The 14,378-nt window shown below is 45.3% G+C and overlaps 1 protein-coding gene across 1 annotated transcript; it reads left to right on the plus strand.

Annotated features, from left to right (window-relative positions):
- Positions 1–974: 974 nt before the first annotated feature.
- Positions 975–5,977, plus strand: LOC115557794 (uncharacterized). The gene is made up of 3 exons (XM_030375894.1): positions 975–1,221; positions 1,368–3,174; positions 5,864–5,977. Exons 2-3 carry the CDS (start codon positions 2,173–2,175, stop codon positions 5,975–5,977), a joined length of 1,116 nt encoding a protein of 371 aa, XP_030231754.1. The 5' UTR covers positions 975–1,221; positions 1,368–2,172.
- The last annotated feature ends 8,401 nt before the right edge of the window (positions 5,978–14,378 follow it).

Consider the following 14,378-nt stretch of genomic DNA (forward strand, 5'->3'; position numbering starts at 1 on the left):
CTGTTGTGTATAAAGATGCACAAACCACCTCCTCTGCTCTTACCGGAGTCTTTGTTGCGATCCCAGCGGTGGACGGTGCGCCCCCCCAGCTGTACGGCTGCGTCCGGGATCGACGGGTGAAGCCATGTCTCAGATATTACAGACACGCAACAGTCTCGTACATAGCGGTTACCGTTGGCGAGTAGTTCCAGCTCGTCCATTTTGTGGGTCAGAGATCTTGCGTTGGAGAGGAACATACTCGGTAGAGGAGGCTTATGTGGGTCTTTCCTCAGTCTTGCCAGGAGGCCTGATTGACGTCCCCGCTTCTGCTTCCTCTCCCTTCTCCGTCGGCGCCGCCTGCCGCAGCTGATTACGATCCACGGAGAGCCTGGTGGTCTCGCTACCTCGTCCGGGATGTTGTTGTGGCAGTGAAAGTCGGCTGTGACCGGTGATTTTCTGTGGAAACCAACGTCCAGTAAAGCCTGTCTACTGTAGCAATTGTTTCCTTGCGTAGTAGACACAAACAAAAACGTAAATAAAAGCGTAAAAAACAAATAAAGCACCGAAAGGGAAGAGCCGTTGCGACTGTGCGCGCCTCCTCCTCTTCCGCCGCTGCGACCGTGCGCGCCGCCATGGCATATGCAAAGGTCAAAGGTCTGAGCGTGTGAACGTATGGAGGGGGGGGGTTGTGGAGGGGGGGGGTCGTTGGAAGGGGGAGGTCGCTGGATGGGGGGGGTCGTTGGAGGGAGGGGGGGTCGTTGGAGGGGGGGGGTTGCAGGCAACCTGTTCATTGGGTGAAAGCAGAGTTGTATGCCGGCTCACCTTTAGATGTTGTGTGCGTCAGCGTGTAGTGGTCCTGAGCGTACGAGAGACACACACACACACACACACACACACACACACACACACACACACACACACACACACACACACACACACACACACACACACACACACACACACACACACACACAGTGTTGCTGGTGAGTAGTGTAAATAATTCTTATGAAGGTCTGTTAAAATAACCACTTTCTCCATGCTTTTATTTTGATACTGTATTTTGCCGTCATGGGTCTTTTATTTTGACGCAGGAAGTTTGAATCTACAGTAGGTAACTTGACTTGAAGGAGATCGCGCGAAAAGGTTATTACGTGTAATTACGGAAGGAATTCAGGCTACAAACGGTTGCTCTGCATAACAATTTGTAGTAATTAATAAGTGCCTAGCTGGAATGGGAACAAGGTATTGTGTGTTTAATTTGTTTAAGACTTTATATTACTTAAAATGTATTTAAATGTGTTGTTGCTGTACAGCCGCGCTAATGTTATCTTCATGGCGATAGTTGTATATGTGTAAGAGCTAATTAATGTTATTTATCTGTCCTGTAGCTCTTACGGTGTTTATGAAGAAAGATGTGAAGAAAGGAATATTTATGCTCAAAACAAGGCTGACGGCTGAACGTAAATAAAGGCTTCTGAAACATCTGTAAGCTTCACCATTGTCCGGCTGGGGTTCGCTACAGTAAGAGCTTGACCCACATCGATTCGACGACTTTTTGCCGCCATGACGGGTCACGACGGAGGGTCTTCACTGCATGCCTGCTGCTGTTGCTGCTACATCGCCCCATGCTGTTCACATGGAGTCATCGAGCAGCACATGTTCCTGCATGTCAACGCATGATCCACTACGGCAATCCGGGCAGCGGTCTCGTGGATTCGGTGCATTGGTCAAGTACAGTCGCATTCATTGACGCAGAACTGAGCATTACCCAATATCATATGGTCTACGGTACTTCCAATGAGGTGAGCTACACATTAACAGCTTCTTGAACTGAACCAGAGAACATTTAATGCTCACCTGCTCATCTGCAACGAAGGAACTGTTGATACGTTTATACAGACGGACACATTCATGTGGACTCTTTATAATTAAGGACATTTAAAAAAAAAAAAAAAAAAAAAAAAAAAAAAAAAAAAGGGGGAAATTGAACTGCATTTCATGCTATCTGAAAATTTTGCTTATAATGTTATTTACCTGAACATTTACAGTTATTTGAGTGTCTGCACATTGATGTAACTGCTAGTTATTTTTGTACTGGGGTTCTGATATTCTATGTTTAAACTGCTTAAGAGTTCGATCTTATCTGCTTCAGGGTTTTCATCTGGCTTAATAATTCTGAGTTAGGAGTTGATAATGTCAAAGTCAGGTTATGATAGTGACACAGAGGAGCAAATGGCTGGTTCTCAGCATGAAGTTCAGGATTTGCAGAGGGAGCTCCACTCAGTGGCAGACTCATCATGCCTGAAGGAAACGACTGAAGTGGTGGAAGAAGGTCAGAGTCATCTCCAAGGTAAACTGGATGACCCACCTGGAGGTCCCAGACGTTCCGAACGTGCACGGAACCCTACCGAGAAGATGCGTGCACTACAAGCGGAGGAGGCCAAGAAAATGGAGAAAGGGCTGCTCTCCATGTACGAGCAATGGAAACTCAAAATACGAAAAGCAAGAGATCAACTGAAGTCCTACATGCCAGATGATGAGCTCTGGCCTCTCGTGGAAGAACTTAGGAAAAGTAAGGAAGACATAATGAACATATATTCTGAAATGCGAGATCTTGCCACACCTTCCACTGATATCAGACGACGAGTCGATACTTGTGAATCAGTCACCACAGAAATCATTATCATTGCCCACAACAGAGCAATAGATGATGAAGTTGAGTTTAACGAGAAGCAGGAAAGACATCGCCTTCATGAACTCCTCCACCGTGACTATGCAAAGTCTGTCTATGGATCCGCCGCGTCCTTGACAAGTCATAGCAAGTCTGACCATAACTCCATGACTTCCTCTATGGCGGCCAAGCGTGCGGATGCAGCAGCAGAACTAGCAGTGAAGGAAACCAATTATGAGATGATGATAGCCGAAGAGAGACAAAGGGAAGTGATTCGAGAGTTAGAGGAACAACAGAGGATAGCTCTAGAGGCACAAAGGTATGAGTTGGAGCGACTGCAGGCAGAGAAGGAAGTGCGAGCAGCTAAGGCCAAGCTGAATGTGTACAATAAGGAGACAGAACATAAAGCTGCTGACTGCATCAACATTGAAAAGGATAAGGAAGCAACGAACGTGCCTGTAACTGCCGTCTCGCCATCCAATGTTGCAACACCCTCTCATAAAGACATTTCCTCACTGGCTCAGGTCTTTCAAGACAGCATAGCCTTGAATAGGCTCCCTGTTCCAGAGCCATTCGTCTTCAATGGTGATCCAATACGATTCACTGAATGGAAAGCATCGTTTTCTTCGCTCATTGACCAAAGAGCTATCACTCCAGCTGAAAAACTCTATTATTTGAAGAAGTATGTTGCCGGCCCAGCACGCCAGGTGCTAGATGGCACCTTTTTCCGAAACGATGATGAAGCCTACCAGGATGCCTGGAACAAGCTCACTCGTCGCTTCGGCCAGCCCTTTGCCATTCAGAGAGCATTCAGAGAGAAGCTTACCAATTGGCCTAGGATACAACCTAAAGATGCCGAGGGACTCAGAAACTTCTCTGATTTTCTAAATGCCTGTCAAGATGCCATGCCTCATGTCAAGGGTCTCGACATATTAAACGACTGCGAGGAAAACCAGAAGCTTGTCTATAAACTACCAGACTGGGCAGCTTCACGCTGGAACCGACAAGCCACACGAAGCCTGAACGATAGGCAAGAATTCCCAAGTTTCAAGGACTTTGCAATATTTGTGTCAACTGAAGCTGAGATTGCCTGCAATCCAATTACGTCGCTTTATGCTCTTCGCTCATCAGACTCTAACGCTGAAAAGAGAAATCTCAGAGACACAAAGACAAACCAGGCCAGTGTTTACACCACTCAAGCAGCTACGGACATCTTCAACAAAGGGTCAGAACAGAGAAAAACATGTATTCTCTGTCAAGATAATAGACACCAGCTTCATGCGTGTCCCAAGTTTACAGAAATGTTGTTGGTAGAGCGACGGAACTATGTAAAGGAGAAGAAACTCTGCTACGGATGCCTAAAATTCGGCCACAGCGCAAAAAGCTGTCGTCATCGCCACTGTTGCGACAACTGTAAAGGAAAACATCCGACGGCCCTCCACGATTACAACTATGGGAAGGAGAAGTCTTCATCAGAAGCAGCAACAAATCAAAGAGCTGCTGCAACGTCGCTCAGTGTTGCAGGCGAAGGCTCATCCTACACATCGATGGTGATGCCAGTGTGGGTGTCATCCAAAAACAACCCAACTGCTGAGAGACTTGTCTACGCTCTACTTGACACTCAAAGCGATACAACATTCATCGACCAAGAAGTGAGTGACAGTCTAAATGCTGACAAGTATCCAGTGAAGTTGAAGCTGACGACCATGAGTGGAATGAACATGGTTCTCTCAAGTGAGAGTGTTTTCGGCCTCTGTGTAAGGGGATACAGCTCTGCAATTCAGTTTGATCTCCCAGTTGCCTACTCAAAGGACTGCATACCTGTAAACCGTGCTCATATTCCCACTTGTGAGACGGCTAAGCAATGGAGTCACCTCAGAGAAATAGCAGAAGAAATCCAACCTCTGAAGGACTGTGAAATAGGGCTCCTGATAGGCTATAACTGCTCTAGAGCCATGGCACCAAGGCAGGTTATTCTAGGAGGAGATGAGGAACCTTATGCTGTACGGACAGACTTAGGATGGAGTATTGTGGGGCGCTCATCGCAAAGCTATGATCCGCCGAGCTCAAGTCGCCTGTGCCACAAAATCTCCATTAAAGTACTGCCTCCGGTAACTCCGGCCGACGCTATTCGCATTCTGGAATCTGACTTCAAGGATGATAGTGAAGACAGCAAAACAGTGTCACAAGATGACATCACCTTCCTCAACAAGCTAAATGAGGGCATACAGAAAAACAAACATGGCCATTACCAAATGCCTCTACCCTTCAAAAACAGACCCAGTATGCCTGACAACAAAAACTCAGTCATGATACGCCTCAACCACCTCAAAAGAAAACTGCAGCGGGATGAAAAGTATAAGGAGCAGTATGTCAAGTTCATGGAGGAGATCATCGAAAGGGGAGATGCAGAGCAGATCGAAGACGGTGGGAGTGAAGTTGAGAGATGGTACATTCCCCATCATGGTGTTCGGCACGCAAAGAAGCCAGATAAGCTTCGTGTAGTGTTCGATTGCTCTGCCAGACACAAAGGAACCAGCTTGAACGACCATCTCCTCTCAGGGCCTGACTTGCTGAACAACTTGAGCGGTGTTCTTATCCGCTTCCGACGTTACCCTGTTGCTTTGATGTGTGACATTGAAAAAATGTTCCATCAATTCCATGTGGATGAGGCTGATCGCAACTACCTGCGCTTTCTTTGGTGGAAGCAAGGAGACTTGAACTCACCGCCCAGTGAGTTCCGTATGAAGGTGCATCTGTTCGGTGCAGCCTCCTCCCCTGGATGTGCAAACTTCGGGATGAAGCATCTAGCTAAGGAGAATGGCGACCTCTACCCTAAAGGCTCACAGTTTATCATGAGGGATTTCTATGTTGATGATGGCCTCACCAGTGCTGGCAGCACCGAAGAAGCTGTTCAGCTTGCCAGAGAAGCTCGTGAACTCTGTGCCATGGGTGGACTCCGATTACACAAATTTGTGTCAAATGAGAGAAATGTCCTAGAAAGTATACCGCCCTCTGAAAGAGCAATCAATGTGACGAATATGGACCTCACGTTCGATGAACTGCCGCTTGAGAGAGCCCTGGGGATTCAATGGGATGTGGAGTCCGACCATTTTCGTCTCAGTGTCAGCCTCAAGGATCAGCCGGCAACACGTCGCGGCATTATTTCTACAGTTGCCTCCTTGTATGATCCTCTCGGGTTCGTGGCGCCAGTTCTGCTCAAAGCGAAGATCATTCTTCAGGAGATGTGTAGGCGAGGCACAGGCTGGGACGATCCTCTCCCTGACGAGCTCCGTCCAAAATGGGAAAAATGGAGAGATGATCTAGCTCAGTTGGATAATGTCACTATACCCCGCACTTACTCACCAGCTGGATTTGGGAAGGTTTTGAAGACACAGCTGCATCATTTCTCAGATGCTAGCTTGAAGGGTTATGGTCAGTGTTCATACTTGAGACTACAAAATGAGGAGGGAGACGTTCACTGTGCCTTAGTTGTAGGAAAATCACGCGTCTCGCCATCAAAAGTTACAACTGTTCCAAGATTGGAACTGACGGCTGCAGTTGTCTCTGTGAAGATGAGCAACATGCTCAAGGAGGAATTTGGATCAGCTGACACTGAGGAGGTCTTCTGGACCGACTCTAAGGTGGTCTTGGGATACATAAAAAACGAAGCACGACGATTCCACACCTTTGTGGCTAACCGTGTTCAGAAGATTCACCTCAGCTCAGACCCTCAACAATGGAGATATGTTCCAACCAATGAGAATCCTGCTGACCATGCTTCCAGGAGCTTGACTCCCAGCGAGCTTTTGTCATCCACCTGGTTCACTGGACCCAAGTTCTTGTGGCACAAGGAAATGAAGCCGCCGGCAGATGAAATTCCAGAGTTAATAATTGGAGACCCAGAGGTCAGAAGTGCTTTGGTACTTAACACAAGAACTACAGAGCAAGCGAGCCTTGTTGATCGTTTATCTAAGTTCTCATCTTGGTCACTGGCTATTCGAGCTGTTGCACGCCTTTTAAGGCGCATCAGAAAGAACAGATCAAACAACCTCACCACTGTAACAGAACGAGAAGATGCAGAACATTGCATAATCAAAGACCTGCAGAAAAACGTGTACCAAGAAGAGTTGAAACTGCTGAGCAAAGGGGTCCCCCTACCCTCTCACAATTCACTACACTCTCTTGATGCCTTCCTCGATAAAGATGGTGTCTTCAGGGTGGGAGGAAGGCTGTGCAACTCTTCTCTTCCCAACTCCATCAAGCACCCTGCAATCATTCCCAAAGATCATCACATTACAAAAATGATCATTGCTCATCACCATGAAAGAATCGAACATCAAGGTAAAGGCCTCACCCTCAATGAGATCAGGTCCCACGGCTACTGGATTCCAGGAATCAACAGGGCAGTAGCATCGCACATTCGTCAATGCGTCACCTGTAGACGGCACCGGAAACCAACGGAAGAGCAAAGGATGGCTGATCTACCCCCCGAACGCGTGGAACCATCACCCCCCTTCACCTTCTGTGGAATGGACTGCTTTGGTCCATTCCTCACGAAGCAAGGAAGAAAGGAGAACAAGAGGTATGGTCTACTTTTCACTTGCTTTAGCTCCCGTGCCATTCATATTGAGATGCTTGATGGCATGTCCACAGACGCCCTCATCAATGGCCTCCGATGCTTCATTGCTATGCGTGGTGCTGTTCGTCAGATCAAGTCCGATCAAGGTAGCAACTTCGTTGGAGCCAAAAACGAACTTAAGGAAGCTCTAAAGGAAGTTGATGCAGACCGGCTGGCTGTATTCCTTGCTGAAAAACAATGTGACTTTTGCATGAATGCACCTTATTCAAGCCATGTCGGAGGTGTTTGGGAGAGACAGATTAGGACGGTGAGAAGCGTTCTAAGGTCCACGCTTGCTCTTTCCTCTGGAAGGCTAAATGATGCTTCACTGCGGGCTTTTCTCTATGAAGCTATGGCAATCGTCAACAGTCGACCACTGACTGTTGACAACCTCAGTGATCCTCATAGTCTTGAGCCACTCACACCTAATCATCTTCTGACTATGAAAACTGTCAGGGCCTTACCACCTCCAGGCGAGTTCGTCAGAGAGGACATGTATGGCAAGAAAAGGTGGCGACATGTTCAATACCTGGCGGAACAGTTTTGGAGTCGATGGCGAAAGGAATACCTGGCCAACATCTCTCTCAGACAACGTTGGCATGCACCGAAGAGAAATCTTCAAGTTGGAGATATCGTAATGATGAAAGGAGAGGATGCACACAGGAACGAGTGGAGATTAGGTAGAGTTTTAGAAACTACTATTGACAAAGACGGACTAGTAAGGAGAGTTAAGATCTGCCTCGGTGACAGGAATCTTGGCAAGAAAGGAGAGCGTCTCCATAAGATGTCTGAAGTCGAGCGCCCTGTCCAAAGGCTAGTCCTGCTATTGGAGACTAATTAAACTTGTTCTCTCTTTACATAATTTGTTTTTTTTTGCACTTTCATGAGGAAGGTCATTTTTTTTGTTAGAAAATCATTCGTGTTTAATGTTAACTGTATACTGTTCCATTAGGGACTCATGATTGGTGGGAGTGTAAATAATTCTTATGAAGGTCTGTTAAAATAACCACTTTCTCCATGCTTTTATTTTGATACTGTATTTTGCCGTCATGGGTCTTTTATTTTGACGCAGGAAGTTTGAATCTACAGTAGGTAACTTGACTTGAAGGAGATCGCGCGAAAAGGTTATTACGTGTAATTACGGAAGGAATTCAGGCTACAAACGGTTGCTCTGCATAACACATTTTAAATGTGTTGTTGCTGTACAGCCGCGCTAATGTTATCTTCATGGCGATAGTTGTATATGTGTAAGAGCTAATTAATGTTATTTATCTGTCCTGTAGCTCTTACGGTGTTTATGAAGAAAGATGTGAAGAAAGGAATATTTATGCTCAAAACAAGGCTGACGGCTGAACGTAAATAAAGGCTTCTGAAACATCTGTAAGCTTCACCATTGTCCGGCTGGGGTTCGCTACAAGTAGTGCCAGCACTGCGGTGTACTTCCATTGAACCGTCCAATCAAAGCGCTCTCACCGCCGCCGCCATTAAGCCATATATATATATATATATATCAGTGGCGGCTGGTGGTTTTTAAAGTGAGGGAGGAAGGACTGCGCGCTTGGTTGCCATTGGCCTGCTTGCACTGTTGGTGTATGGTGGCATAAGAATGTGAGACTCAAGTTGTTTCAGGGTGTTTTGGTGAACTACAAAATAGCAGGGAGGGAGTTATGTGAATAAAATGTATACAAAGCCACCAGTGGCCACACCGTAATTTGAGAAGGAAAGGATGCAAAGCATATTAGTCAAATCAGGCCTACTATTGATTTGTAAAAGTAAATAAAAAAATCTGGGCCTATCATTGGGCCTATTTTTGCCCTCACTGACTGAAGTTATTTAGCTATGTTAATTTTCAGTTACAATTGTTTTAAGAAAAGACTCAAGAACCAAAGTGATGCCATTTAAAATGCATCATGCTCTGAATCATTCACTAACACCCTTTCCACAATATCAAACAGAGCGGTCAGAGTAACAAACTAGTAAAAGAACAACAAGAACATTATTTCAAAACTATTTACATGGGCTGTAAGTCTAACTATTCAGATTGAGGGACTTCATTTATAGATCAGGTCAATCCTCCTTGCTGTTTGCGTTGCGAAGACAACATCAGTGAAACCATGAACAGCCCACGTTGGAGATTTGCTATTGCAATGTTCTTCATGGAAAGAGGGGTCGAATCCAAAGGAATAGCTTTAAAGAGACTTTATTTGTATAAAGTATTTTCGGTATGGTAAACTGATGCTCTGAAGTAAAGAGAGATTGAAGATGTGTTCTAAGCACGTGCGAGAGTGTTCTCCTAGCTGATCCTAGCCACAAACCCACGTATGTCTAATCGCTGCCGGGAGAGTTCTAATGTTTTCATGGCCAGGTGGGCTTCTTTATGGACTCAGCGAGGACCGGAAGACTTGGAGAGGAACCGGTGTGACGTAATCCTCGGTTTTCCTCGCCTGGTCTGTGAAGCTGCCCTCTGTGGCTAAAGTATCTATTGCAGCCTTCAGTAATGTCCTGCTTTCCCTTGTGGCTATGTGTAGTATTTACGGCTTATATATTTGGTCCTACCCCCTATTGGTTAAGTGAGGGAAATACAGCTTGTGTTCCTAAAATACGTAACACTATTATTCATAAGCAAACAAGGCCAGCAATAAAGTCGATTGCTTGTAATGCTACCAGTAAGCCATGCGTACCTAGCAAACCATGTAGCACTCACAACACTGACATTGCCATTACTTCTGGTGACTTTGATTTTGGGAAGTAGTCTACCTCTTTCTTTGGTCGCTAACTTAGCACTGTAACTGAATGAATGGAATGATTTTTGTAATAAGACGTTAACAATGTCCTCCGTTTCCAATGTTTCCATTGTTCATTTAGGATCTCGCTATCGCAGGTTTCACCTGCTCTGCGTCTCGACTGAGCACCGCGGCAATGCAGACCGGGTTTGTTATCGATAGCGTTGCCAGATTGGGCAGATTTCCCGCCCAAAGATAATTGTCCCAGCCTAACATGGTTAGAAGTAGCCCAATTGGGTGGGAAATCGGACCAATCTGGCAACGCTGCTCAACGTCCAGGGATCCTGCTTATTGGTTCATAGCGCAGACGGATAGGTTTTTGCGCGAATCAGACCCCTTAAGGTCCCACCCCCTCAGAGGAGGATTTTCCTCCTCTCTCCCATTGAAACCCATGTTATCCACCGGCCGCCAGTACTTTCGGGGAAATGAATGGGAGTGAACGGCGGCGGAGGGAGGACGTTCCTCCCTGAAGTAATTGTCAATAGGCGATAGGGGGTGCCAATGTCCCTTTACCCAGGGAAACGAACATTATATATTCAAAGGCAATAAAGTAGTTATATTTAAGGGCATTAATTCATTACAATAGTCTGGGCAATCTACATTTTTTATTCTCAACAATGTTAGGGAGGATATTCCTCCCTCTCCTCAATGGAGAAGCCTCCACTGATATATATATATACATATACATATACATATATATATATATATATATATATATCTGGGGCCGTATTCACAAAGCATTTTATCTTACCGCTAGGAGTGCTCCTAACTCGCGCTAAAACATTTTACGTAGGAGTTTTTTCTTAAAAGTTATTCACAAAGCCGCTGAGACCTACTCTTACTAAGGATAAATCACAAAGAGTGAACTAAGAGTGACGCGCCGTTGCTATGGATTACGTCAATTCTCGTGCACGAGTTTAGAAGCGGTCAGTTCGGTGATTGGTTGTTCAGACGAGCCCACTGAATCACCGAAAAACAAGGAAATAGCCTAGGCTAGAAATGAATTCCTATTAAGTAGTTATAGTGCAGTTAGCAGAATACACGCATGATGACAATTTTGTGCAGACCACGATAATGACGTTGTAGCCTGCACGTTCAAGAGAGAGAGAAAGCAAACAATAAAAATACGTAAAATCTAAAAGAAAATAAATGTTACGAACTACCCAAGTGTTGACTGATTTGGGCCAAGGTGTTTACCTAAAATGTGTTTTCAAAGTGATCCCTAAATGCCAGTTCACTCGGTTCCACACGGCCAAATTCCTTGTAATGTTGATCGCCATCATCATCATCATCATCATCATCATCGTCTGGCTGTGGAATGTTCCTCCGCTTGCAAAGGTTGTGTAGAATGGCACATACAGTGATTACTGTGCTTGCCCTCTCTGGGGTGAGGCGTATTTCGCCGTGGAGGACATGAAACCGACGTTTCATCTGCCCAATTCCTCTCTCCACAACATTTCGTGTATGTTTGTGTGCTCGCAAAGAGCCAATACGATGTGTTTTACGCATAGGACTAAGCGTAATCTGCGTAATCACTTACATGTTACACTTTAACTGTGCTCCCGGTTGTGGATTAAGGTAGGGTGTCTAGAGCCACGTCTTGCATGGATAGTCACTGTCACCCAGCAAGTGACACCCAACTCCTACATCTCAAAAAGCTGCCTCAGACCGCTCACCATTAAAATGCGCGAATCATGGGTAGCTGAAGATCCAGGCCACTTTGCAACAACATCCAGTAGGCTATGTTAAAATTTACATCAAAAACAACCTGCGTGTTGATGGAATGCACTTTCTTCCTATTGACGAACACGTCCTCGTCTTTTGATGGCGCAATTATTTTTATTTTTTATAAGTTATATATATTTTTATTTATTTTTTATAATTTATAATAATTTATAATTTATAATTTTTATAACATTTTATTTCGGGACTAATCGGATTATTCCTGTTAGTCGGGGATGTTATTGCATCGCTCATTAACTCCACAATAAGTTGAATACCCTAACATTTCGTCTCGCAGGCATTTTAAGATTCTTTGTGAATAGGTCTTACTGAGTTAGGAGTCCTCTTGAGGACTTTTAAGCTCTCCTAGACTTAGGTGCTACTTTTAGTCCTAAAATACTTTGTGAATTGCTCTTAGTGAAAAAAGTTAGGAGTCCTAAATTTAAGAGTGACACGCCCATTATTTTTAGGAGTTACTCCAAAATTCGCCAGTTAGGACCTACTTTTAGCCCTAAGATCCTTTGTGAATACGGCCCCTGATATGTATATATGTATATTTAAGCAATAGATCACGCCAGGCTGTGGTATGTGCTCATTATACCACTGTACATGCACAAGCACATGCCACTGACTGAAGTGATCTATTGCTTTTATACAACGGTTACTGTTATTGCGAAACGAAAGTCATAGACACACTACATTTAAAAAGAAACCAAGAAAGTCAAAGTAGCCGTTTTATTAAAGAATACAAAAAAGTAGTCCCTCCTACTTGCCTTCCAAATGCACGACGGTCGCTATGCAACACACTTTAGCGTCCCTCCGAGAGAATGCTCGGCTAGAGCGGTTCGCCGGCAATTTATCCTATGGAGCAGTTCACTCCCCGTGTACCTAAGCTTTCGTTAGTCTCTCCATCGCCTTGCTCACTCCCGGAGTAACAACATTTACACCCTCTCCATCATCCAACATATGTTTTACTTTGTAACTGTTTCTACTTCCAGGCGCGGAGTGATATGCAAACTTTCACAAAATGATCGGGCGTCATAGCAGTTATGTATACGCTCATTATACAACAGTTGGGAACCAATCAGATCGCTGGATTTAGGTCCCCCGTTGTATAAATGTATATATATATATGCATATCATATGGTCCCCGTGGTCTGGGGGGGGGGGACCAACCAAGGATCTGTTAGGGGCTGATCGGGGTCCCACGTCGACGCAGCCCAAGAGGGTCTACGGACCCCTCACGTCCTCGCGGACCCTCCTTGCGTCCACAGCAAGGGCCTGACGCGCGCCTCCCCGATACGTTAACCCTCCGTCGAGGCGACGCAGCAGCGAGGGCTGTGATTGGTCCGCTCACTAAAAGCCGCCGCAGAACCGAAGCAGGTTCACGACTGCCTGGAAGCGTCTGCGGGGTCATCGTTGCGTCGATGTGGAACCATAATCAGCCCTTTAGCCGGTGGCTAATAAGCAATAGCATTGACCCCTCTCATGTAGGGGGCGGACGCAGAGACACTCAAAGCCCCGTACCCTGCAGGGCGAAGCACTCCTGGACGGAGAGGGGCGCCCCCAGGAGGGGGGGGGGTCTCCTCCTCCATCATGTGACCACAGCCACAGCCCGACGAATTACAGTTTGCAATTCGTAAACACAGAGAAAGAGAGAGATTTGATTTAGATTTTTCAAAAACACTTTTTTTTACAATCAACCGAGAGTACAATACATCAGGAAATGTGCTATTTGTTCAGTCTTTAAAAAATGTTGGTTTATCCAACAAAATCCTGTGCAAAGTGCAACTCATCATTTTCAACAAAGCAAATAATATTATTGTAACACCGGCGCTGTTTAAAAGCATCTACATCCCCAAACGCCTTATAAAACGTATACTCCAGCCAGACTCTGGCTCTGAGATGAGATAAACAACGGTCTTGGGGAACAAACAGCCGTTACTGTTATCAAAGACATCGACGACTCGTTGGAACAGCCAGAGCTAAAGTCCCTCAGGCCCGTTTCGTCATTCCTCTCCTCTCTGTTTCAGTCGAGCTATCCGTTCACCAGCTCCACTGCACTAAGGCCTTCAGCAGCTTTGTGAGAGACAGCATAGAGGAGGTGGACCCCCGATGCGGTCACCTTAAACAACGGTCTCTCCTTCAATTCCAGACGACCCAGGACAGCGTCCATTGGGCTCCGGGGACGGGGGTTAAGGCTTATTCATTGGAGGCTTCTTTTATGTTAAAGGATGGTATGGATGTGTGAATGGTTTTATTATGTCTTATTTATCTTTATTTATATTCCTATTTATTAATTAATTTCAACTTTTTGCACTTATCTGCCAGCACTTATCTTTACCCTGTGTGTTTTTAATACTTCTTGCATGATTTTACCATGTTTTATGCTTTTACCATGTTTTTTATATATATATATATGTATATGTGTGTGTGCAATTTTGGGGTTCCTTTATTTTTCACCCATGACTTCTACTGAGATTGCAGTGTGCTCCTTTTTATTCCTATATTTTGTATAAATGCGCATGATTCACTATTAATGAGAGGATGTGTATGGATGGGTCTGGATGCGTGTGTGTGTGTGTGTGTGTGTGTGTGTGTG

The sequence above is a fragment of the Gadus morhua genome, chromosome 13, assembly GCF_902167405.1.
Source record: "Gadus morhua chromosome 13, gadMor3.0, whole genome shotgun sequence".
NCBI classification, from domain to species: domain Eukaryota; kingdom Metazoa; phylum Chordata; class Actinopteri; order Gadiformes; family Gadidae; genus Gadus; species Gadus morhua.

Bases quoted from the DNA above. Each gene is read 5' to 3' on its own strand.
- LOC115557794 (XM_030375894.1), top strand. From the start codon at position 2,173: ATGTCAAAGTCAGGTTATGATAGTGACACAGAGGAGCAAATGGCTGGT. The intron at 3,175-5,863 runs GTCTTTCAAGAC...TCGTGGCGCCAG, and splicing joins ACATTTCCTCACTGGCTCAG to TTCTGCTCAAAGCGAAGATC.